Below are 26,535 nucleotides of genomic sequence, written 5' to 3'. Positions count from 1 at the left end.
CTCACTGTCAGCAAGCAAAGTTGTATCATCTGCATAATGCAGGTTGTTGATGAGTCCCTCCAATCATGAGGCTACATTCTTCTTCACAGAGTCTGGCTTCATGATTTATTTGGTCAGCATACAGAATAAGTAAATATGGAGGAAGGATACAACTGTCACACACACCCTTTCCGATTTTGAATCATGCTCGATTCAGACAACAGCTTCTTGGTCTAGGTATGTTGTTGTTGTTGATTGCCATCAAATCGAGTATGACTCACAGCAACTCTATGAACAAAACAACTAATGCCTTTCCATAACTAAAGTTGTTTCTCCAAGTTCATAGAGTTTCCAGAGGCATGTGATTTAGGACGTGGATGCCACTCCTGCTTCCAAACCTGTTTTACAACTGGGAACTCTACCAAACACTGCCCACATTGGGAGACCATTATGGTATTTAATACCCCAATTGTCCAAGGTTCAGCACCACAGCAAACCCAGATTACCTCAGTATAGCAAACTGACGAAGAGTGATGTACAATGTAGAAGGATGTTCCTCCAAATATAACAAGACTAATCTCACTTAGCAGTGGTCCTGTCATAGAGTACAACCCATAGAGACCCTATGAACAAAAGACTTGAACTCTGTTCTCTAATTAACATCATAAAATATGGTTTGGTTTTGTTGTATTTTAGATGAGCAATCTCCTCCTGTGAGATTAACTGCCTCTGAAAACCTGCCAGCTATGGATCAGTTCTGACTCTATGGTACACATCAGCATATATAATATATATTATATATAGTTTGGCTTGGTTTTTCTCACAGATACTCAAAACCAACTTTAACTCCCTTCCTCTTGGGATTTTTTAAAAAAAATTTAAATTTATTATTAATGTCAGTAAAAATTTACTGAGACTTTGGATTTCCATTCATTCATCGTTCCACTTTTCTCCCCTCCCAACCCTCCCCCCCCTAGCACACTACCCTTTTAGAAAAGTAAAACAAAAATTCTTTCATTGTTTTACAACCTCTTCCCCCAGGTCCACTCTACCATGTAGCCTTTGCTCTAGACACCTGTCATGACAAAAATACCTAATCACATATCACTTTTAAGCAGTTATATCCCTCATCTGTTTCAATGCAGTATTACATTATTGAACCCATCTTTCTCAGTCTCTCCCCAAGCCCAAGGTCAGTCCTATTTTATAACAGTGGCACCATGCAGTATTTGTCCTTTTGTGACTGAGATACTTCACTCAGCATAATGTCCTCCAGGGTCACCCATTTTGAATAATATTGCATGAGTTCCTTGTTTTTCAATACAGCATAGTATTCCATTGTGTGAATATACCACAGCTTCTCAATCCATTAGTTCGTTGATGGGCACTTAGGTTGTTTGCAACTCCTTGTTATTGTGAACAAAGCCACAATAAACATGGGTGTGCATATATCTGCTTGGATGTCAGTTATAGTCTCTTTGGGGTATATTCTCAGTATTGGAATTGCTGGGTCAAATGGTATCTCTATTTGCAGCTTTTTGAGAAAGCACCACACCACTTTCCACAGTGGTTGCACCATTTTACACTCCCACCAACAGTGAATAAGGGTTCCAGTTTCTTCACAACCTCGTCAGCATTTGTTGCTTGCTGTTCTGTTAAATTTTGCGATTCTGACTGGGGTGAGATGATATCTCACTGTTGTTGTTGTTGTTGTTGTTATGTGCTGTCGAGTCGCTTGCGACTCATAGCGACCCTATGTATAACAGCCCTAAACTGTGCTCTGTCTTGTGCCAATCGCACTGTCTCTGACACTCCCATCCTGATTACCCAGTCACTGAATCAATCCGCCTCATAGAGGGACTTCCCCTCCTGCGCTGTCCCTCCACCCTCCCAAGCATGATGTCCTTCTCCAAGGACCAGTCTCTCCTCACAACATGTCCAAAGTATGTTTAGACGGAGCTTCAGAATACTTGCCTCCAAGGAGCCACCTGGTTTAACCCTTTCCAGGACGAATCTGTTTGTTTTCTAGCAGTCCATGGTATTCTCAGTACTCTTCTCCAGCACCACAGTTCAAAGGCATCAATTCTCCCTCTATCCTCCTTGGTCATTGTCCAACCCTCTGATGCATAACAAGTGATTGTGAAAACCATGGCCTGTATCAAACGCGCCTTAGTCTCCAGAGAGGCACCATTGCTCTTCAGTACTTTGGAGAGGTCCCTAACAGCAGACTTTCCCATGGCAATGCGCCTTTTCATTTCCTGGCTACTGGTGCCAAGAGTGTTGACTGTGGAGCCAAGCAAACTAAAGCTGTGTACAATCTCAATCTCTTCACTATCCATCCTGATGCTGCCAATTGGCCCAGTGGTGAGAATCTTTGTCTTCTTGACATTGAACCTCAATCCATTTGTATCTCTCTTAGAGCGAGGGATTTTGAACATTTCTTCATGTCCTTGTTAGCCATCTGAATGTCTTCTTCAGTGAAGTGCCCATTTTTCTACTGGATTATTTACCTTTATCTTGTTGTGGTGCTCAAGTATTTTATAAATTCTGGATTTAAGTCCCTTATCTGATATGTCATTACCAAATACTTTTTCCCAGTCTGTGGCTTCCCTTTTTACCCCATTGGAGAAGTTTTTGGATGTGCATAGGGATTTGATTCTTAGAAGATCCCATTCATCTATTTTATCCTCTCCTGGTTGTAGGTTTCCTCTTGGGATTTTTAGGGCACAACAGTTTAAAGCTTAGTTGCTAACCAAAGGGTTGACAATTCAAGCTCACCTGGTGGATCTATGTAACAAGGACCTATGGATGTGCTTCTACAAAGATGGCAGACTGGATATCCCAGTAGGACAATCCTATGGCCATTACCTGGAGTCTCTGTCAGTAGAAAATGAACTTGAAAGTTCCAAAACACCCCTCCCCTACTGCTGACCAATCTGCCATTAGCAGTACTGGCCCCTTCTCACAAACAACAACAAGGAAGGAACTGTACCTCTTTCTTTCCCTCTCTATGAGAATCCAAAATCAAGGCTGGCATTTGGTTGGGATTCTGGAACAATCACTAGAAATTCGGCAAAGCCATTGAAAAATAAAGAAAAATCCAGCTTCAGTGAGTATCTATGTGACTGACAATAGAAAAATAAAACTGGGTTTTAAAAAAATATTTGTGTGTGTGTGTGTACCATCAAATCGATCTGACTAGTACAGGAGGAGATTGTTCTTCCTTCTCCAGTAGAGCATCTGATGGATTCGAACCACGCACCTCAGAGATTGCAGTATAGCTTCTTGCCACCAGGCCACCAGAGTTCACCGGAAACTGGAATTTTATTGTATATCTAGTTCAAATGTTTTGGTAAAATAAGTCGTACACTGTGGCATAACAATTCTTTCCCCTCCCCTCCCCACCTTTTTTAAGTTCCAAAGTCAAAAGGAAAGAAATAGAAAGGCCAAATATTTGGTCTAGGTATAGGATTCACACAATTAAGTTTTGTGGGATTTCCCTTCTCAATCAATGTTAAGCACAATTTGCTATGATCCACACAGTCAAATGCCTTTGTAATAAAACACAAGCATACATTCTTCTTGTATTCTTTGTTTTCAGCCAGGATTCATCTGACATCAGCAATGATATCCCTGGTGCCACAGCCTCTAAAGTGTTGTTGTTATGTGCCGTCGAGTTGTTTGCGACTCATAGCGACCCTATGTACAACAGCCCTAAACCGTAGGACTCTTCAAATGTTGAGATGTTCGTGGCTCTCCAAGGGGACTGGATACTAAATAAGGTAAATGGTACCTTTAAGATGGGAATATGCAAATAGGATGAGTAGACCATTCACATGGGGACTGCTCTGGTCCCCCAGCTAACTTAAACCGAGTATGATCAGAGGAACAGTGGGTGTCAGGATTGTTGGGAGCAGGTTTAGATTTGGGGCCTGTCTGAGCTCATAGACAGAAGTGTGTGCTGTTGATAGAGATTCTACCCCCTAGTGGAAGTGGCTGCCTCCCCCACATCTGCTAAACTGTTTTCTCAATTACAAATTTCCTCACCCCATAACTGCCTGCCCTAACACACAGATAGTGCGCCCACACATAAAGCTCAGTAAAATGATAAAAAGGTGTGACAGCTCTGGGCAGGGTGCCCACATCCACACCCGCCTCTGGGTATTGCTCTGAGTGAATCCGGCCTTGGCCACCCACATTACAGCTACCCCATTACTGCTAGAGCAAAAAACCATGTTGCCCTCTTCACTATCTTTCTCTCTCATTTTCACGGCCATTGGATAGGTTCTGACTCACAGCGACCCTCCAGCAAATTTTCAGGCTGCAAATCACATGGGAGGAGACTGATCATCTTTCTTTCTTAGAATGGCTGATGGATTTGAACCGCCACAGATGCTGCTTGATCTTTGAGTTATCGGTGCAGCTCCCAATGAACTCGGCTATCATTTTCTTTCAATTCCTGCTTCCCCATGTAAAAATAGTCTGCAAATGTTACTTTTGTAGTCCTTCACACTCTTCGATTTCCACATGGCCTTCCCCTGCTCCCTATGACTATGATATTTTTTTTGTCGGATGTTTATTGCTGTTGAGTTGGGAATTACTCGTAGCTGACCCTCTCGTGGGCTTTCAGTCTGTAAACTGCATAGAGCAGACTGCCTATCTTCCTGCTATGGTGCAGCTGGTGCCTTGATACGAGTGCTTTTGGCTTGGCAGTGCAATGCCTTACCACTTGCCACCAGGTTTCTCTTGATATTTTATTTAGGAAATGACAAAAGTCAAATTTTATATATCCCTTTTGGTTCAGAGTTTAGTGATGTAAAATTAATATCTACTTTAAGTGGTTTCCATGTGACTAGAAATAAAAAACTGAAGTCAGCAGCACGATTTAAAAAAATAATTGGCATAGCACATGAATAAAAATAATGTGGGCACTGTTGGCAAGAAATATGCAACACATACATATTTGCTTAGAGATAGGTATTTTCCCAAGCTAGCTCCTGAGAGGAGGTTAAATAATCACAAACTGATCTATGACCCCCAGGCTGGCCACTCCCACGACAGGTTTCTGTGAGCTTCTATGTCCTGGGTAGAACTTTTTGAAGTTTACACCTTTCTTTAACACCTGATGAAGAAGCTGGAGTTGACAGGAATGGCCAGACTGAGGAATTAGTTACTCTTATGCCTGTTTGGCAGTAATGGGACTTAGGTGTCGAACCACAATATTCCCACAATTTGCACAATTTTGTAGGCTGATCAACACTTAATAGATTCTGTCCATTTAGCAGGTTTTATAATAAAGGTTCAAATTTCTGGATAGTGCAAGTAGTGGTCTTCAACCACCTGCTAACCTAAAAGCTGGTGGCTCAGTCTCACCCAGATATTCTTAAAAAGAAATGTTTGTCAACCTGCTTCTTCAAGGAGTTTAGTTAATGAAACCTAATAGAGCAGTTCTACTCACCCACACACGGCTGTGGATCACTCAGAGATCACTCTACAGCAACAGATTTTGTTCTTTGTGGGTTGTTTTTTTCTCCATATGTTTGTCTTGGTAAACTTTGAATTCTGTTGTTGTTAAGTGACTCTGGGTTGGCAATGCAAATCCTTCCCACTGTGCCACCAAGTGGAGTACATCATAGCGGCCCTGTGAGTCACAGATCTGAACCCTGTCTTGTCCTATACCGTCCTCATCTCTGATGTCCTTGAGCCCACTGTTGCAGTCACAATGTCAATCTATCTCTTTGAGGGTCTTCCTCTCCTTTGCTGACCCTCCATCCTTCCAAGCATGATTTTCTCTCCAAGAAATAGCCTTTCCTAGCAACATGGCCAAAGTATGTGAGACAAGCTGCACTACTCTTCCCTCTAAGCTGCATCCTGGCTGCACTCTCTCTATGCCATATTTATTTGTCCTCTTGGAAGTCCTTAGAATATTTAGTACTTTTCTCCAGCACTGCAACTCAAAGGCATTGGTTCTTTTTCTGTCGTCTTTATTTACTGTCCAAGTCTCAGATGCACAGCAAGTAACTGAAAAAACCATGGCTTGGATCAGGCACAACTTAGTCTGTTGTATTTGTTTGTTTGTTTTTTAATTTTTATTTTATACTGTTTTTTTTCAAAGTTCATATACATTGTTTTTCACACCAAATCCTTCCCATTTCCTTTACTCACCTCTCCCTCTACCAGTCAAATTGTGTGACTGTATGATTATCCCCCTGCCCATCCTCACCCCTCTGCTTCTACCCTCCCCCCAGCAGACCTTTGTCTTTAAACTCATATCCTTGCTCTTCAGTATTTTGAAGACGTATCTGACTGCACAGTGTTGATTGTGAATCCAAACAAGATTAAGGAGAAATTGTTGACAGCGGTGAAGATTTTTGTTTTCTTTTTTATTAATTTTTTAAATTTAATTTTATTTATTATTTTGTGTGTGTGTGCACCATCAAATCAGATCTGACTGGTACAGGAAGAGATTATTCCTCCTTCTCTGGCAGAGCATCTGGCGGATTTGAACCGTGCACCTCTGAGATTGCAGTACACCTTCTTTGCCACTAGGCCACCAGAGCTCGCCCTATTTTTTGTATTAATTTTAATGGAAGTTTACAGGGCCTTAGGGTTTCTAGTCATTCATTGTTGCATTTTTCTTCCTGCCCACCCCTCCCCTCCCCCAATTCACTCTTCTCTTTGAAAAGTAAAAGAAAAACTCTTTCATTGTTATGCAGTCCCTCCCCCTAAGTCCACTTCACTGTGTAGCCTTCATTCTGGACTTCTGTAATGACAATAATACCCAATCATATATCCCTTTTAAACAGTTCTCTCATCCATCAGATGCTCTGCTGGGGAAGGAGGGACAATCTCCTCCTGTACGAGTCAGATCTGATTTGACGGTACACACAGACAAATAATAAAACAAACAAACAAACAAACAACAGTTCTCTCCCTCATCCGTTTCCTTCTCTGTCTTCCCTCAAACCCAATGTCAGCCCCGTTTTACAACAGTGGCTCTATGCAATATTTGTCTTTTTGTGACTGAGATATTTCACTAAGCATAATGTCTTCCAGGGTCATCCATTTTGCATAATATTTCATGAGTTCTTTGTTTTTCAGTGTTGCGTAGAATTCCATTGTGTGAATATACCAGAGCTTCACTATCCATTTGTTTTTTGATGGGCACTTAGGTTGTTCCCAAGTCTTTACTATTGCGAACAAAGCCACGACAAACACGGGTGTGCATATATCTGCTCAGGAAGCAGTTATGGTTTCTTTAGGGTAAATTCCCAGTATTGGAATTGCTGGTTCAAATGGTATTTCTATTTGCAAATTTTTGAGAAAGCACCATACAGCCTTCCACAGTGGTTGCACCATTTTACCCTCCTACTAACAGTGAATAAGGGTTCCAGTTTCTCCACAACGTCACCAACATTTGATGTTTGCTGTTCTGTTAAATTTGCTATTCTGACTGGGATGAGATGACATCTCATAATTGTTTTGATTTGCATCTCTCTTAGAGCTAGGGATTTTGAACATTTCTTCATGTGTTGTTGGCCGTCTGAATGTCTTCTTCAGTGAAGTGTCTGTTCATATCCTGTGCCCATTTTTCAATTGGGCTATTTACCTTTATCTTGTGAAATTTTTGTTTTCTTGATGTTGAGATGGAATCCATACTGAATATTGAAGTCCTGTGTTCCTTGAAACATTGGATTCTAGGTTTCTTGTTTAGCTTTTTGTTGGGTGTATGGAGTTGGTTGCAGTTCATAGGGTTAACCAAGAGAACAACAGGGTTCAGCGCTGCCTGACCCTGCACCATCCTTCTGGTCAGAGGTGTGTTGCAGCCCATGTGTCAGCCATTCCCTCTGTCCATCTTGTTGAGGGTGTTCTTCTCCAGTGACTGACCACTCCTGATAATGTATCCAAAGCATGTGAGATGAAATTTGGCCATTCATGCTTCAAAGGTACATTTGGATGGTACTGCTGCTAAGCTGGATTCTTTCATTCTCCTAGAAGTCCATGTTGTTGTTATTAAGTGCTGCTGAGTAGCTTGTAATCCATAGTGACCCTCTTTACAGCAGCTCTCAACCTTCTCTATCCTGAGTCAACCTCATCGTCTCTAATACACCTACCCCCATTACGTCAGTCACTGAATCAATGCATCTCATCCAGGGTCTTCCTCTTTTTCATTGTCCCTCCACCTTTCCAAGCATGATGTTCCTCTCCAAGGACTGGTCCCTTCTTGCAACATACCCATAGTATGTCAGATGGAGCTTCAGAATCCTTGCCGCCAAGGAGCAGCTTGGTTTCACTCTCTCTAGAACGAATTTGTGTGTTCTCCAAGCAGTCCATGGTATGTATATTCAATATTCTTCTCCAGAACCACAGCTCAAAGGCATCAATCCTCCTCCTATCATCCCTAGTAATTGTCAAGCTTTCTGATGCATAGCAAGTAATTGTGAAGACCATGGCCTGGATCAGGTTCCAGACTGGCATCGTTGTTCTTCTGTACTCTGGCGAGGTCCCTGACAGCAAATTTTCCCAGTGCAGTTCATCTTTTGAGTTCTTGACTGCTGGTAGTTAGAGTGTTGATTATGGAGCCAAGTAAACTGAAGCTGTTAACAATCTCAGTCTCTTCACCGTTTATCAAGATGCCAATTGGTCCAGTGGTGAGAATCTTTGTTTTCTTGATGTTGAGCTTCAATCCATATTGAAGGCTGCAGTCTTTGACCTTCCGCAGCAAATGCCTCAAGTTTTCCTCAATTTCGGCAAGTAAGGTTGTGTAATCTGCATAACACAAGTCCACAGAATATTCAATATTCTTTGACAACACCATAACACAAAGGCATCAATTCTTTAGTCTTCCTAGTCATTGTTCAGCTTTTGCTTGATTTTAAGACAACTGAAAATACCATGGCTTTGGCCCTCACCTTCTTTGATTGGTTCCTTTGAGAATCATTATCAACTTTTGCCTTTCTACTGACTTACTGATTCTTCAGAATATTCAAATAACTTCATCTTGTCTCTCTCTGACCCAAACTGTAGAATAAGCCACAGTGTAAAGTTCTTCTTTTTACTGAGGAATAGACTGTCTTTGCTCTCTAGTGCTGCTCTGATAGAGATGTCACAGGGGGCTTTGTCTAAAAGATACATTCCCTTTGTGGAAACTCTTTTTGGATGATACTGAGGTTCACCTGTCTCAGTCCAGCTTCCTCTGTTTGTCTTACAGGACACCCTAGGGAAATGTCCTTTACTACAATAGGCTTAAGAAATGCTGCATTCCACCCTTAATGTTTTTACAACTATTTGGTTAATCAGATTGTGGGGGATCACTACATAGCTTTTACATCATATAATTTAAAATAAACCAACAAACCTCAAGCTCATTGCCTTGCAAGCAGAACTGAGTCATAGCTCTAGTGGATTTTCAAAAGTTATTAATCACACATGGCAAGGAGCTGTACTTTCAATGTGAAGGCATCCATCAGGTGCTCCTCAAGAGAAAGATGAGCCTCTGAAAACCTGCTGGAGGGGCCAGCTATGAGTTGGTTTCGACTTGATAGCACATAACAACAATATAAATTGCATGGAAGGAGATTGTCCATCTTCCTCTCATGGAGCCGAAGGTAAGATTCAAACTGCCAGAGAACTGTCACCTTTAGGTTAGCAGCAAACCCCCCCATGGACTATGCCACCAGAGCTTCCCCTTTATGTCACTAAATACATGTATTTAGTGACCGACATATGTATGCAGCAGCCAGTGAACAGATAATCTCAGTAAATGTTATGGGTGATGACACCTAGGAGGAACTTTGTCCCACTAGAAACCTTTTCCTAATAAAGTTCTAATTATCCCAATAAAGAAACCTATATTCTAATTTACTTGCTGAAAGTGAAGAAGACTTGAAGCATTTAGTAAAGATTTCTCAATAGAAAGAAAACAAAACCTTCACAACTGGAACAATAAAATAAACTGAATACAGATTGAAGTTGTTTTTCTTGGATCCACAAACAAAACCTATGGAAGTAGCAATCAAGAATAAAACAATGAGCAAATCTGCTGCCAACGGCCTCTTATTATTTTAAAAATTATTATTTTCTTCCTCAAGAACCTCGTTATTAAGGACTAAAGATGCCACTTTAAAGACTTAGGTGTGTCTGATTCAAACTCTGGTATGTTCAATGGCTTCAAATGTAAAAGGTCCCAAAATTAGAACTTAGAATCTACTGGGTGGAAGAAAGATGAAGCAGTCAGACTCTGGGATTGTACTGGGCACTAGTGAGTTTTATAATGACCAAATGGAAATCACCTTAAACCTTGGTCTATCCACCCAGGAGCATCATTGCATTATCACCATGGACAAAACTAACCAAACTAACCATTGAGGCAGGGGGATAACTGCATGTGCTACAACTGCAAAGTGGGCCATACGGCCAGGTGGGGGCGCCGATCGAGCGTGTGCAGAACCTAAAGACCCGGTGGGGTGGGGTTAGGTGCGGGCATGTGTATGTGTTGTTTGTGACTCCGCGGGATACGGAGATTGGCTGGTGATGACAAGGTTCAAGACCTAAATAGAGCGCGCTGATGTCCCCGATTGGTTCCGGGGGCACTAGTTGGCGGGCGGGAGCCGTAGAACAGCTGTCGCACCGACCTCTGATTGGCTGGCAGCGGCTGAGGGCGGCCCCCGTTGATTGGGCTGGATGAAGCTCAGGGTTCGGTACCCAGGACTGCTAGGCCACGACGCCGGGGAGTGAGACCGCGAGGCAGACAAACTGGAACCCCATCTCTTCCGCTCGCGCTCGCACTCGCGGCTCGTCCGCTCCCGGGTCCCCTCGCGGCTGGGCCGGCCGCGCCCCCCGCGGACCCCGCCTCTCGTGCAGTCGCTACCTCACCCACCTCTGCCCGGTCTGCCGCCCGGCCTGAGTCCCACGCCGCCACCGCCCTCGGCGCTCGCCTTGGCCGCGCTCCCACCCCTTCCTGCACTACCGCTGCGTCCGGAGCCCCTGGCGCCCTGGGGTCCCTGCGCGTACCTGACACTCCCCGAGCTGCCTCCCGAGGTCTCGGCACCTGCGCCGCCCGCTGCCGCGCTGGCCCTCCAGGGGCTACCTCGCCTGCCTGCGCCTGCGCCGCCTCCTGCACACCTGCCATTGCCGCGCCTGCCCGAAACCGCCATCGCCGAGGTCCCCGGGCCAGTGGGTGCGCGGGGCCGCCCTCCCCTGATCGCGGAGCCGCCACCGCTGCCTCTGCCCGCTCTCCCGGCGCGACCCTCCCCCTTCGACCTTCTGGCGCCGCCCACGCCCCGGGACCCCTGGCCGCTGCCGCCCTTCTCGCCATCCCTGTCCCCTCACTTCTTCCTTTCGCCGCCCTGCTGACTGACCTTCACTGCACGCAGGTGAGCAGCAGCATCCTACTGGGGCCTGGGGAGTGTGCCCAGGGCCCACGACATGTCCAGAGGCTTGGCTTTCCGCAGTGTGGAGGGAGTATCGGAGCGGAGCACCACCCCAAGGAGGGTCTGAAAACAAACTCTAAAAGATCGAATCTTCCCCCCTCCCCCCATTACTCTGTCCTGGTGGTATAGTGCAAAACCTCAGGTTGCTATCGAGTCATAAGTTCGAGTCCACCACCCACTCTGAGAGAAAGATGGTCTCTTCCCATAACCGTTTATAGTCTCGGAAATGCAATAGAGGGTCGTCATGAGTTGGGGTTTACTCGGTCACAGGTCTACTCCTGGACCATTCGAAACTGTAATTCATCCCCTTGCAGATAAGGGAGCTAGCTGGCTGGAGGCCAGGGCAGCAGCCCAGGGAAGGGGAACAAGGTCACAGACGTTTAAGCCCTTAAACACCCCATTTCCCTTATGAAATAAAGCAGTTCCCTTGCCTAAGACACTCTTTGATTTGAATGTGTATGTGTTTCTGGAAGCTTCCATACTGCCTCCCCCTGTCTTGAAAAGTTAAGCACTGACCTACAATAGAGCCAAATGTGGCTGGCTTGGGTGGCCACGAAGCGATGATGGAGGATCGATACTAGGCTGGGACAGAGGGTCACCTACCGGGCTGTGACTCATCGCCACAGTTGAAGAGTGCTCCCACTGATTCCTGAGGAAATGAAACGCCTCTCTGGGTCCTGACCTGCCCCTGCCCTGGCGAGTTTCTCCCTAGTGCATACAAGCCAGAATAATGTTCCCTTTGTTCCCCAGGTAGCTGGAACTTAAGTCAGCAGACAAACGTCCTATCTCAGTGGCTGTGGTGCTGCAGGCCAGAAGTGGTATCAGGAAGCCAGGCCCGGGTGCACTTTGACCTTGGGTGATCTTAGAGCGCCTGGGACTGCGGCTGTCAAGCCCCTGCACCACAACCCACGTGGCTTAGAACAAGACAAACTCATTTCCTCACAGTCTTGAAGGTGGTAGTCCAGGCTCCCTCAAAAGGCATCTAGGGGCGGGCCTCACCTTGGTTCCTCTAGCTCCTGGTGGGCCCAGGTGGTTGTAATGTCCACCTCCATCTTCACAGCATGTTCTCCCTTGTGCGTTGGTCTCAAATTGTCTTGCCCCCCCCCCCCCCGCGCTCCACTGCCTGCCCCCCCCCCCAAATCCTCTTCTTTCTCATATGAAGACACACTGATTGAAGGAGCTCCCGTGGTGAAGTTTGATGTGTTGGGCTGCTACCCCACAAGCTGGCAGTTTGAATCCACATTGGCTCCAAGAGAGATGGGCAGGCTCCTCTTTGTAGAGACCCTCAGAAGCCTGAAGGGGTGAGGGGTGTCACTATGAGTCAGAACTCAGTGGCAGAGGGTTTAGTGGTGTATATATCACCCCAAGATACATGTATATGATGACATGTGAAAGCTATGTAATGATATAGGGAGCTCTGGTGGCCTAATCCATGAAGAATTGAACTGTTAACCCAAAGGGCATTGCTCACTTATGGTTTGAATCCACCAGCAGCTCTGTGGGAAAAAGGCAGACTCCTGTGCAATTTACAGCCTCAGAAACCCTTGGAGGGTCAGCTATGAATTGGTTCCAACCCCAAGGCAATGAGTTTTGATGCAATGATATTGCCTAAATCTGATAAAGCAGAGCATTTAGGGTGGAATTCCACACTCCTTAAACCCATGACTGCCCTAAAGGGAGGGAAAGGGGGTTGCCCTAAGGTGTGGCCTGTAATCTATTTTCTCTCACTGGAGATAAAAGGAAAGGTCAGAAGGGGGGGGTCAGGGTGGAGTGGCATTTGTACCACCAAGGAATAACCTTCAGGAGTGGAAGGGAGCAGGCCCTCCCTTGGAGCTGGCATCCTTAATTTGGACTTTTAGCTTTTTGACCTAAGGACAACTATATGTTGTTGTTATGTGCCATCGAGTTGCTTGAGACTCATAGTGACCCTATGTACAAGAGCCCTAAATGCCATTCTGTCCTGTGCCAACCTCGCCATCTCAGATGCGCTCATTCCCACCATTCCCCTCCTTCGCCGCCCCTCCACCCTGCCAAACATGATGACCCTCTCCAAGGACCAGTCCCTCCTTGCAACATGCCCAAAGTATGTCAGACGAAGCTTCAGAATCCTTGACTCCAAGGAGTATTGCGGTTTCATCTTTTCCAGGACAAACCTGTTTGTTCTTCTAGCAATCCATGGTATATTCAACACTCTTCTCCAGCATCACAGCTCAAAGGCATCAATTCTCTTTCTATCATCCCTATTCATTGTCCAACTCTCTGTTGCATAACATGTAATTGCAAAGACTATAGCCTAGATCAGGTGCACCTTAGTCTCCAGCCTGACGTTGTTGTTCTTCAGTACTCTTGGGTGGTCACTCACAGCTGATTTTCCCAATGCAATTCGTCTCTTGATTTTCTGGCTGCTGGTACCATGAGTGTTGACTGGAGTCAAGTAAACTAAGACTGTCAACTATCTCAATCTCTTCACCATCCATACTGATGCTGCCAATTGGCCCAGTGATGATGTTAAAGAATGTTAAACAATAAATATATTTGTTAAAGCCATCCACTCTTGGTATAGAAGCATTGGACAACTAATGTTGCTGTTGAGTGCCATCAAGAGGACTTAGGGCTTACACCAAATCCAAGGTGACCTCACTTCTAGATCCTTCCCTTAATTATATTTGCAAGCAGCCTTCTTTAAACAAGGTCACTTTTATAGGTTACGGGGATATGGGTTTGGGAGGGTACAGTTCACTTCAGGCAGCGTCCTCTTGTCTGACTGAGCCTCTTTCTCAGGTCTTCCGGTGGTTTAAGTTTGCCTCTGACTGAGGCCTGGAGGCCGGGGCTGAGGACCCCAAACCCACTGTAGTAAGAGTCCTTCTCCACACAGAGTGACGCTGTGGGACAGAGCACAGATGCCCCATAATGTTTCCAGAGTTGAAAATCTTGAGAAGTATACGGCCACAGTTTTCCTTATAAAGAGCTGGTGGATTTGAACATTCAACTTTGAGTTAACACCCCAAGGCTTTAACCACGTTGCCGTCAGGTCCTGCTGAGGGCACAAGTTAGGAATTCTATTCAACTGTATTCTCATTTCTTTTTGGCTTGTAACTCCCATGTCCCAGCATTTTTTTTGTTGTTGTTGTTGTTCTTTTTTTTTTTTTCTTTTCTATATTTTATTAATTTTCATAAGCATTTACAGAGATTTTGGGTTTCCATTCATTCATTGTTGCACTATTCTCTCTACCCTCCTCCCAGTTTGTTCTTGTCCAAATGCCACAGTGCTTGTCAAAGCCAGTTCTGATTAATCTTCTTTGTCAGTGTGTCCTTTGCCATTCCCTATCACTCCTCCCTGAGAGAGACTTCACCCTGAGTCATAAGGAAAAGGGGATGGCGTATTCTCTTAGCTACTTCCTGCTGAAAAGGGACGCTGTGGGTTTCAGGGTGAAGATCTTCTCTCACTACTCTAAAGGGCCCCTTTGGCAGTAGGAAACACATAGACTATTATGGAGATTGATTTTGGAATTTAGATGCACTCTTATTGATTGTGCTTGGCCGTACATGTTCATATCCTTGAAGATGTATCATGGGGGTGTTGCAACCTAGAAGACACAAATTTGACTAACAAGTTATAAGTACATGAGTCCAAAAATTATGGAAAAGTAAAAGAAAAGATTCTTTCATTGTTTTACAAACCCTCCCCCAGGTCCCCTCCACCATGTAGCCCTCGCTCTAGTCTCCTGTGATGACAGAAATACCTAGTTATATATCTCTTTTAAACAGTTTTCTCCCTCCTCCATGTCCCAGCATTTTGGGAAGCTCTTTGCCTCTCAGTTAAGAACTTGATGGTAAACAGAAAGAAGTGCAGACTCTCATCAAACCTGGAACAAAACTTACTAGCATGGCTCAATTTTCAGCCAAATGATAGATGGGCCTGTAAAGGGAGCATTTACTACATACACCAATCAACCATACAAAATCAAGAGGGCAGGAAGGGGTAGGAGGGAAGAATGAAAGGAAATGGGAATCACAGGGAGGAAGTGGGGAAAGTGCTGTTAACGTTTTTGGGGACTGAAAAACAAACCAAAATGTGAGGTGAATGGTTTAATGGCAAACCAGTTATTTTTGTTAAAATAAACTTTCACTGAAATCACAAGAAAAAGAAACACAGGAATGGATATTTTTAAAATAATGGCAACATTGACCATGGACCTACCCTGCCTCCAAAGAAATCTCCAAACTGATAGTTGGAAGCTGATTTTTTACTGATAGCTATTAATTGTTAGCCTGCGCTGGAGTTTCAAGAGAAGCTGCCCGTATGCTTTCAAAACACTCTTGTCCTCCTGAACCAATGAAAAAATAAATTCCACAACCAAACAAACACCCACTCCCATTAGAGCTTGGGTGAAAGAAAGGAGAAATGAGGCTGATTCAGTTGGAGAAGGGGAAGAGGAGACTGGGGAAGGGGCTTGGCTTTGAAGGCTGGGTCCCCAAGACTTATTCTGTTTCTTCCTCTACTTTTGGTAGTGTTTCCTTAGTTGAGCCTTGATTTACTGATCTACAAAATGAAAACATGAGAAATATCCCTGCATCCCCTAAGTTTCACCTGCATATCTTAGTGTGCCCAGAACCTGGCTTCTCTGTCAGTCAGTGGCTTAGTCAGGAGGTGGTTAAGCAAAAAAATAAAGTAAAATAGGTGGTTAAACAATCCCAGCCCCACCCCACCCCACCCCATCTCAAGACCCTGAGGGCACTCTTAGTAAATCATTCATTCTCTTTGTGTTGTGACTGAACTTTCCCTTAGAACAAGCTAGACAGATTATGTTGTTATGGTTGTGTGCCATACAGTATGACTCATAGTGAGTTATGCCATGACTCATAGCGACCCCATAAACAACTAATCTGAATCTAGTCCTATCCTGTGCCATCCTTATCATCTCTAACATATTGCCTATTGCTGCAGTCACTATGTCAATCCATCTCATTGAGAGTTTTCCTTTCTTTCGCCCTCTACCATCCCAACTATGATGTCCCTTTCCAAGGAATAGCCTCTCCTAGCAATATGGTTAAAGTATGTGAGACAGAGCTTTGCCATGTTTGCCTCCAAGGAGTACTCTTGAATGTACTTTTAATTTCTCTAAGACATAGGGTCACTAAGAGTCGCAAGTGACTCGATGGCACATAACAACAACAACAAGACATATCTGTTTGTTCTTTTGGCTGTACATCAGTTATTCAGTACTTTTCTCCAAAATCCCAACTCAAAGGCAATCAGCCTTATTCTGGCAACCTTATTCATTGTCCAGCTCTCAGATGCACAGCAAGTGATTAAAAAGATCATGCTCTGAATCAAGCACACCTTAGTCCTTAAACTGACATCATTGCTCCTCATTAATTTGGAGAGGTCCCTGACTGCAAATTTTCCCAGTGCAACAGTTATTCTGACCTCCTGACTGCCAGTACCAAGGGTGTTGATTGTAGATCCAAGTAAGATGAAGTCATTGACAGTTTCAGTCTTTTCTTTATTTATCTCTGTGTATTAGTCCAGTGGTGAGAATTTTTGTTTTGTAGATGTTGAGATGTAACCCATATTGAAGGATGTGATCTTCAGTCTTCTGCAGTAAGTACTTCAAGTTCCCCTCACTTTCAGCAAGCAAGCAAGCAAGGCTGTGTTATCTGCATAACTCAGATTATTAATGGGTCTTCCTCTGGATCAGATCCTGATACCACTTTCTTCTTCATAGAGTTCAGCTGCACAAATGACTTTTCATGAGTCTGTGGCACCATCACTGTTGATGGATCCTGGCTGAAAGTAGAGAATACCAGAAGAATGTCTGTTTATTGACTATGGAAAGGCATTTGATTATGTGGATCAGAATAAATCATGGCTAAAGCTGAGGAGACTGGGAATCCCAGAACACTTAGTTGTGCTCATTCAAAACCTATCCCTAGATCAAGAGGCAGTTGTCCGAGCAGAGCATGTGAGCTTGTGATTTAAAATCAGGAAAGGTGTGTGTCATGGTTGTATCCTCTCTCCATACCTGTTCAATCTGTGTGCTCAGATAATAGGATTGGAGTAACCCACTTCCACCCTACCCTCATCTGTCTACTGGAGCTCTGACTCTTGCAGATTACCTGACCCTCTGTCATTCCAGGGAAATTTACCTGGGCTTTGTCCCCCTGAATGGGCTGGTAAGAAGCACTGGGCTGCTAACAGAAAGGTCTTGATTTGAACTCACTGGAAGTGCCTCAGGAGAATGGCAAGGCAATCTGAAAAGAGCATAAAGGGACAGTTCTACCCTTCACAGACTCTACTAGCTGTAGTACAGCATCCACAGGATTGACTGGGTGGCAGTGGGTTTAGTTTTGGGTTTTGTTAAATGGCTGGTAAAGGGGCCAGCCTCGGTTTCCCTCTTCCTGCTTCCCCTTCCCCTGTATTACTGGTGAGGTGGATGGGGGTGGAGATTTCAATATATGTGTTGAAAGTGCTTTTGAGGTGGTAACTGAGCTGGAGGGAGCCACTCCTCCATATCAATGGTATGCCTGCCCTACCGCATCCCCATAGCAACCCAACTTTAACCCTTAGGCTCCCCAATTCAGCAGGTGGACTGGTGTGTGAAGAAGGACCTCTGCTCACTGATTTTTTTGCCAAGGATGGGGTAGGGGAGTGCTCCTGCCTACATGTTGGGGAGTTCTGTCCTGACCAGCTGCTGGGGGCGGGTTTGGGGTGGTTCATGGGCTGCACCAACATCACACTCTTGCTCACACCTCACTCCACATCTACTCTCGGTTTTAGTCAGAGATATTTTTTTTCTCACAAAACCCAAACAATCCCAAAAAAACTTCACTGGCATGGAATTGGAATCATACAGCATGTTTTCAGAGGCTGTAAATTTTATGAAAGGCAAATGCCCATCTTTCTTCCCCAGAGCTGTTAGTGGATTCCAATGGCCAGAGAGGCCACCACCTCTGGTTAGCCAGCAACTCCCTACCCTCTAGGTCTCAGAGCTCCCTTATCAAAAATGTGGGGGAAAGGAAGATTTCAGGAGGGCACTGTTCTACTTGGGTACCTTGGGGCAAGTTCAGTGGGGATGGTCCCTAGTGGGGTGTCCTCATTCTGAGCACCTGCCTCCACTCCATGGGGGCATTTTTGCTCTTCACCTGAGTTAATGGATGTTGGACCCAATTCCAGAGCCTGGGAACAGTACAGTGTTGACCTATATTTATGTGTGTGCACATGTGGCCCACCTTAAGAAGCTACTGTGGCTTTGGCCCCCCCGGATTACTGCTTGGCCATTTCAGGGACATTCTGTCAGGTGACCAGCAATCCTACTCCTGGAACACAGGGCTTGCAGAGCTAAGACTGGGAACATCCTGGGCACACAGGGATGAGCTGATCCAGTAGGCCCTAGGCAAGAGGGGACCCCTGGGCTAGGGGCAGAAAGAAGCCCATGGGGAAGCTGAAGATGGTCTTGAGGGGCCCCTCAAAGACTCAAGTTCCCAGACTGCAGCACCTGATACCTGTCCAAACCTGTGTGGCTGGATTCCTGGCTGGCAAGGGAGACCACGCTGGGCTGGCCTCTGTTTGCCCTCCTCAGTCATCCCCTCCCCCTGCCCCTTCAACACTGTAATCCAAAGCTCAGGAACTAGAAGGGCCGCAAGGGCCTGGGGAACCTGCATCCTGACACCCATGGCAGGTCCCTGGGGGTTAGGGCTGATTTTTGTGGAGAAAAGGAAAAGGAGCTTCCCCTCACCCCAGCAGAGGCCAGAGGGACAGAAGCTCCCTGGAGGCTACATTCCACACTGTTTGCCAAAGGCCTGTTTCCCCATTTCATAGGGGTGGATTCACAAGTTTGCTGGAGTCCTAGGCCCTTTTACAAATCTGACAAAAGTTACAGACTTCCACAAAATGCATTCGGAACCAATGTACCTCATCCTGGGTCTGAATTTTTTAAGTGGTCCCATGTGAACAGGCCACTCAGAGCACCCAGGAAAGGACAGTGTTCCTGGAACTGCTTTAGCCCTGCCCGCTGTCCTGGTCAGTGTAGGCTTCCCTTCACCTTCCCAGACCTTGGAAGGACTGTGAGAGACCCAGACCCCCTGTGCCTTTCTCCAATGCTACCACCATCCTGGCAAGTCAGTGGAAGGAATCTTCACTGTCATCTCCCTTCTGAGGGGACAGCAATATGTTGAGGCTCTTTGTATCTGGGGAGGGGTTTAAGTGAGCTCAGGACCTCTCAAAAAAAAAGATGATGGCACATGCTTATGAAGTTGATTCCAAGGGTCCCAGGAGGCTTCTCCAAAGAGTCTGCGTTAAGGACCTAGGCCTTCTGTGATCTGACCTGGAAGAAGGTGTAGAATCTGGTCCTTGGTCCTGGGTGACTCAGGTTGCAGCCCACAGGGAGTGGAGTCTTCAGGTGGGATAGGGTCTTAGGGAAAGGAAGTCTTTCCTGCTGACTGGGGGAAGAGTTTAGGGGCACTTGGCTTTACCCCTTTGCTTACCACCTAGTGAGTCAGTCAGCCTAATAGCTGTGCATTCACTCCCTCCTAACCAGCCTACAGGGGCTGAGCCAGCGCCTGGGCCCCCCCCTCCCCGCTTCCCAGCCTCCCCCCCCCCTTACTCATGGGCCCTGGGCTCTGTACTTCCACAACAGGCTCTTTATCCTGGGTCACTGGGGACCTTCAGCATCAGCTCAATTCCCCAGTTTCAGCGGTGGGGGAGGGGCAAGCACACCTGAGCTAGGTAACCTTGTTGAAGTGTATGTGTGTGTGTGTGTGGGGGGGTGGTGGTGGTTTCTAGGCCGTTGCCCAGACGATGCTACTTGAGCTGGGCACCAGGCACCTGTTGCCTGGGGAACAAGGCGGGCGGGAGCCCTCCCTCAGGGCCACTGGACTGAGACTGGAGACAGATCAGATTCCGGAGAGTCCCCATGGGGATGCAGCAGGTGTGTGTCAGCGAAACTGCAGGGCTGGGGGCATTTGCATCATGAAATGGAGGGGAGAACAAAAATGGTAGGGAGGGGATATGTGGGGGTGGAGAGCCCCCACCTCATTCCTCTCTCTTTCCCAGTGCTGACTTCACAGCCTTTCAGATTGTCTCTTCCTTGTTCCCCAGGCTGCCACACACCAAGTCCTTTCCTGTCCTATCCCTTCCACTATTATGTGGGAGGCAAAGTGCACCCCCCCAAGCCCTCCATCTGCCCCCAGTAACCAGGCTCCACCCTCTCCCCAGTCAAGGCTCCCAGCTCTTCCTCACCTGCCTCCCCGCCTCCCCGTCCCTGCCCCTCCTCTTTCAACTTTAAAACCTCGCCTGCCAGCAGGAGCAGCAGAGTCCCCAGGTGCCACCAGAAGAGCTGTTGGTGCTCTGCAGACAGCACAGGTGGGTTGAAGCCACTTGAGCTCTGGGGACAAGGGGCAGCCTTGGTGAAACGTTACTGGGTGGGGAACACCGAGTGGGGACACAAGCTGCAGGACTGAGCTGAACCTGGCCTGCGAGGTTGGTTGGTGTCCCAGGCTTCTGCGAGAAGGGAGGACCTCAGATGTAAGGACAGGCCTGGCCTCTTCAAGGACCCTTTTCCCCTTCTGAACACCTGGCCTCTCATCACCCCTCCACATCAAACAGACTGTCTGGCTTGAGAAGACCCGACCGAGGTCCAAATGGCTTCAACGGGCCTTGAACTGCTGGGCATGACCCTAGCTGTGCTGGGCTGGCTGGGAACCCTGGTGTCCTGCGCTCTGCCCCTGTGGAAGGTGACCGCCTTCATAGGCAACAGCATCGTGGTGGCCCAGGTGGTGTGGGAGGGGCTGTGGATGTCCTGTGTGGTGCAGAGCACTGGCCAGATGCAGTGCAAGGTGTACGACTCGCTGCTGGCGCTGCCCCAGGATCTGCAGGCTGCCCGCGCTCTCTGCATCGTGGCCCTCCTACTGGCCCTGCTTGGCCTGCTGGTGGCCATCACAGGGGCCCAGTGCACCACATGCATGGAGGATGAGGGTGCCAAGGCCCGCATTGTGCTTACGGCGGGCGCCATCCTCCTCCTCTCCGGGGTGCTGGTGCTGATCCCCGTTTGCTGGACGGCCCATGCCATCATCCAGGACTTTTATAATCCCCTGGTGGCTGAGGCACTCAAGCGTGAGCTGGGGGCCTCCCTGTACCTGGGCTGGGCAGCAGCTGCCCTGCTCATGCTGGGTGGGGGGCTCCTTTGCTGCACGTGCCCCCCACCCCAAATCGACAGGCCCCGTGGACCCCGGCTGGGCTACTCCATTCCCTCCCGCTCAGGCGCATCCGGTCTGGACAAGAGGGACTACGTGTGAGACTGTGGGTATCATCAACCTCCCAGCTTCCTGCCACCACCGCCTCCCGCCCACCCACCTGGGCCCTCAGCCCTGACCTTGTTTGGCCACTTCAAGGCTGGTCTGATGTTGTTACCAACTTCTACTTTCCAGAAGAGCCTGGCTGAACCCAGATCCAAATGGAGGCCCCTCCTCATTGGCTATCCCGCAGATGGGGCAATGCTGCTGACCCACCCCTACCTTAGCTCTCCATAATTCTAATGGTCCCGCTTTCTTTTTTCTGCTGTCCAGGACAAGCTGAGGTCCTTCCCTACCCTTAGGCAGTATCTTGTTGGCTCCCAGACAAGCTTGTGACCTGCCTGTCCAGAGAGCTGGCCTTTGGCCCAGCCAGCATCAGCATCCAAGAGGCTCTGGCCAGGCCCTCTGGGAGCAGGTCCCCCACCTGGCCAGCCCCGCCTATAACCTCACACTCTATCCCCCAATTTCCAGTCAGGAATAAAGAGCATTTGTTATATGGCTGTCTCTTTCAGACCTGTGTGCAAAGGCCCCTGGGCAGGGGACAGCCAGGGATTGAGGGTCTTAGCATGGGACCTCCTCCAGGTCATACAAAGCCCTGGGAGAGGGAAGTGTGGGAGTCAGTAAAGGACTTGGCATGATGGTAACAGACAGAAGAATGGGTACCTATTTCTTCCAACAGAACTCATTGCTGGATGTGTCCGACCAACTCAGTTGACTCTCCAGTGGCCTTCAGAGAGGAGGTACCCATCTTTTCTCCCAAGAAGCAGCTGGTCGATTTGAACCCAGACCCTTTGGGATGGGAGCACAACTCGCCCACCCACAACCCCTCTATCAACATCAAAGACTTGTTTGCAAAACACTTTATTTACTAAATACTAAATGGGTCAAGGCACAAGTATGCAGGGGGACTGGATGTGAGGGTAGATGTCCATAGTAGATGGGATGCAGTAAGAGACAGAAAATGGTAACATTGGGGGCAGGTGGTGGGGGGACACAAGGAGTTAGGTTCTTTGGTAACTCTCTGTAGTTCTACTAGATGCAAGGGTACCAGGGTGTGTTCACAAGTGTTTCGGTAATCTAGGAGGACATCCCAGCAGTGGTATCAGAGAGCAGTCCCACACAGGTTTGTGTGTGTTCCGGGGGGTCTTGCGTCTTGGGGATGAGGTGATTCAGAAACTCAAAAAAAAGAATCCTATCTTTGGCTCCATATAAGATGAGAACAAGGCACCAGCAGTGTGGGAAGTTATCTTCTCAAGGGGGTTAGCCATTGAATAATAAAACTGACTAAAAAAAAGTCAGCAAAAAAAGCAAAAGAAAAACGATAAAACACAACCCTGAGCTGCTGAGGATCACTGCCTGAGTAGGGTCCAGTTCTGGGGAAGGAAGAGGGGCTCGTGTTCAGGGAGCTGCCATGCCCCCACCCCCATCAGACATAATTTTTTGTGGGGTACTCAGAGGGCCGAGGGGTGCCCTGTGGAGCAGAGGCTGAGTAGTGGGCCATATAATGATTCGTGCTCCGGGATCTCCCAGAGGGACATGTGCAGCACAGGAGACCTCCACCCAGCAAAAACAAGATGGAGGCAGCCCAGCCCAGGAAGAGTGAGGACCCCAGCTCCTGCTTCCGAGATTCAGCTACCAAAGGGTCGTAGAAGTCCCGGATGATGGAGTTGGCAGTCCAGCAGGTCGGGATGAGGGCCAGCACACCCGAGATGATGAAGATGATCCCAGAGGTGAGCACCAAACGAGCCTTGAGGTCCTTGTCCTCCACACACGTGGTATAATTGATCCCCGCGATGCAGACCAGCAGTCCAAGCAGGGTCACCAGGAGGGTGATGACGCAGAGGGCACGGGCGGCCTGTAGGTCCTGGGGCAGCCCCAGCAACGAGTCGTACACCTTGCACTCCATCTGGCCAGTGTTCTGCACCACACAGGACATCCACAGCCCCTCCCACGTGTCCTGGGCCAACATGATGTTGTCGCCGATGAAGGCGGTTACCTTCCACGTGGGCAGGACACAGGACACCAGGGCATTCACCCAGCCCAGCAGCGTCAGGACGAGTCCCAGGATTTGCAGACCAGTGGAGGCCATGGCGAGGGGCTGAAGCTCTAGGTGGCAAAGCAGAACAACACTGAGCCCATCTTGTTCCCAATAACCCCAGGTCACCAGCTTTGACCACAGTACAGGCCACTTAAGGACATGGACACTTAGTGCAGGAATGTGGACAAGGCACTCTGAACCTCAGTTTTGCCATCAGCAAAATGGACATGTTCACATTCTTTCCTCTCCTTTGTTGAGCCAGGTCCTGGTTTACCATAGAGTAAGCAGACAACCCTGCTGAAGTTGCAAATAAAATAAACAAGGAACATAAAACAGCAAAACAAAAAAGCCAGTCCACTTTTACTTAGGCTTACCAAATGCAAAGTGGCAAAAAGAGGGAAGAAAAGTGCTCCCTGTGGCAAGATAGCCCTGTGAACTTCAAGACCAAAAGCTCTGGTTCCCAGACCTCCTGGAGTCTGGCTTCCGTTCACCTTCTCTTCTGGGCCCACAGGGCGCCTCAGCACCTCTCCCCAGGTGTCGGGAAGGCCCAGTTTCAGCCAATTCAGAGAAATGGGACAAAAAAAGAGATCACTTCAAAAGTCTAATAATTTGCCTTTAGCAAAGAGTGGCCCCGAGGTTTGGGGCATTCATTTTCTTGTGCGTCCTTCCTCTAAAATGTCAGGCCAGGGTCACCTGAGGACATCAATGTCTTTAAAAAGCATTAGAAATCCCCCCTCTGCCATGCCGCACTCTACGCCCCAGCCACCTATAAGTGCTCGGCACCTTCTGCCCGCACACGGATCGCTTCAGGGTTCAAAGGTCTGTCCTCGCTGGTTGGACCTAAACTCCGTGAGGTTCGGTGTGGCCTGGGGGCAGGCTCACCCGGCCAGTCTCCAGCGATCAGGTCCCAAGAAGGTGGCTGGGTGGGGCTGAGCCATGCCATCCCCGGATTGGGGCCAGACCGCGGATTAAACGCCTGAGCCAGCCACTCCCTGTCCCTGCTCTCTAGGTTCGGTTTTGTCCTTGAACCCAGGTGTGCCCCCAGCCTCAGCCCCGGGGCGGCCCTCGACCATGATGGGGGAAGGGATCCCTGCCCCCAAGAAGCAGTGTAGTTGGGGGAGGGGCGCCCCAGGTTTCCAAGTCTTTGTCCCGGGGGAAGAGGAGGGGTGCTTAACATTTCCGCAGCCAAGGATCTCCCCATCCCTCCCGCTTACTCCCTTACTCCCCCCCCCCCCACGCTTAGGCACATGCCTCCGCCAGCCAAGTCGTCCACACGACTCACGCCGCCGAGAGCGCCACTGCAGGGTCCCACTCCCCCTCCCGATTTAGCCTCCACTCACCAGAGGAAGAGAAAAGAGAAGTAGTAGGTGGGAAGCCGCAGAATGTGTGATGGGGCTGAGGCCGGGCCGGGGGGGGGGTCTTAAAGCCATCGTGACGTCACTCGCCCCCCCGCCCCCGGGGAGGGGCAGAGACCCCTGCCCCTACGGCCGCTGGGCGTGCGAATCCCAGCCCGGTCAGAAGGAGGCGCTGGAGAGTCGGCTTCCAGGCATCGGACCTCGCGCACTCTTTGGTTGAGAAGGTGCTGAGCGCGGAGCTAATCGGCCCCACCACTTCCTAAAAGTGCTTCCTCTGGCACTGGCGGTTCATGTGACCTTCCCGAGCCTCAGTCTCCTACAAAACGAAGAAAATAAAGCTGCATTGTAATACATAAGTGCGTTCTACAATGAGTTTAAACTTCCCACATTGAGCATTAAATCCCCAAATCCGAGTCAGTTTTACCTATCGCCATTGGGGCAGCTGGTGGATTCGAATGGCCAACGCCACCAAGGCTCCTTCAATGAACGCTGGGAATTTGAATTATTATTAAGCCCCTGAGGCTCTGCTGAGTAGTCTCATGTTGTTATGTGCCATGTCGCCTGTGACTCATGGCCTCATAGCGTTCCCATGTACAACAGCCCTAAACCCTGCTCTATCCCTTGCCAATCTTATTGTCTCCGACTCACCTATCCTCATTACCCCAGTGACTAATTCAATCTATCTCATCGAGGGTCTTCTCCTGTGCTGTCCCTCGACCTTCCCAAGCATGACATCCTTCTCCAAGGACTGACCCCGCTTTGCAACATGTCCAAAGTATGTAAGATGGAGCTTTAGAATCCTTGCCTCCAAGGAGCAACTCATCTTCACCCTCTCCAGGACGAACGTGTTTGTTCTCCTAGCAGTCCATGGTATATTCAATATTCTTCTCCAGCACAACTCAAAAGCATCAACTCTCCTATCATCCCTAGTCATTGTGCAGCTCTCTGATGCATAGCAAGTAATTGCAAAGACCATGGTCTGTATCAGGCGCACCTTAGTCTCCAGACTGACATCATTGCCCTTCACTATTTTGTCTTTTTCTTTTTTAATGTATTATTAATGTCAATGAAAATTTACAGACTTTGGATTTCCATTCATTCATTGTTGCACTGTCCCTAGTACGCTACCCTCTTGTAAAAGTAAAACAAAAATTCTTTCATTGTTTTACAATCCTTCCCTCCAAGTCCACTCCACTATGCAGCCTTCGCTTTGGACTTCTATCATGACAAAAATACTTTATCACATCCCTTTTAAACAGTTTTCTCCTTCATCTGTTTCAATGCAATATACATTATAGAACCCATCTTTCTCAGTTTCCCCCCAACCCCGATGTCAATCCTGTTTTACAACAGTGGCACCATGCAGTATTTGTCCTTTTGTGACTGAGATACTTCACTCCAGGGTCACCCATTTTGAATAATATTGCATGAGTTCCTT

At 47.7% G+C, this 26,535-nt stretch overlaps 3 protein-coding genes across 3 annotated transcripts in view; 2 read left to right on the top strand and 1 right to left on the bottom strand.

Annotated features, from left to right (window-relative positions):
- The window catches only part of LOC102843483 (collagen alpha-2(IV) chain-like), a 47,642-nt gene extending 36,308 nt beyond the window's left edge, over nucleotides 1–11,334 (top strand). The window contains exon 36 of the mRNA XM_006897495.1: nucleotides 10,718–11,334. Within this exon, the coding sequence (XP_006897557.1) occupies nucleotides 10,718–11,334 (617 nt within the window). The remainder of the gene's footprint in view (nucleotides 1–10,717) is intronic.
- Nucleotides 11,335–21,031: 9,697 nt separating this feature from the next.
- On the top strand, nucleotides 21,032–21,770 carry CLDN9 (claudin 9). Its single transcript, XM_006897451.1, has one exon. The coding sequence runs from the start codon at nucleotides 21,054–21,056 to the stop codon at nucleotides 21,705–21,707; it is 654 nt and encodes a 217-aa protein (XP_006897513.1). The 5' UTR covers nucleotides 21,032–21,053; the 3' UTR covers nucleotides 21,708–21,770.
- A 1,360-nt stretch (nucleotides 21,771–23,130) lies between these two features.
- CLDN6 (claudin 6) lies at nucleotides 23,131–23,793 on the bottom strand. The gene has a single exon (XM_006897450.1). The coding sequence runs from the start codon at nucleotides 23,791–23,793 to the stop codon at nucleotides 23,131–23,133; it is 663 nt and encodes a 220-aa protein (XP_006897512.1).
- Between the last annotated feature and the right edge of the window lie 2,742 nt (nucleotides 23,794–26,535).

This window comes from Elephantulus edwardii, unplaced genomic scaffold (assembly GCF_000299155.1).
Source record: "Elephantulus edwardii isolate Elephantulus edwardi_28Jun2011 unplaced genomic scaffold, EleEdw1.0 scaffold00209, whole genome shotgun sequence".
In the NCBI taxonomy this organism is placed as follows: Eukaryota; Metazoa; Chordata; class Mammalia; order Macroscelidea; family Macroscelididae; genus Elephantulus; species Elephantulus edwardii.
Note: the sequence above shows the minus strand (reverse complement) of the source record. Positions and strands in the feature narration are given on the sequence as shown.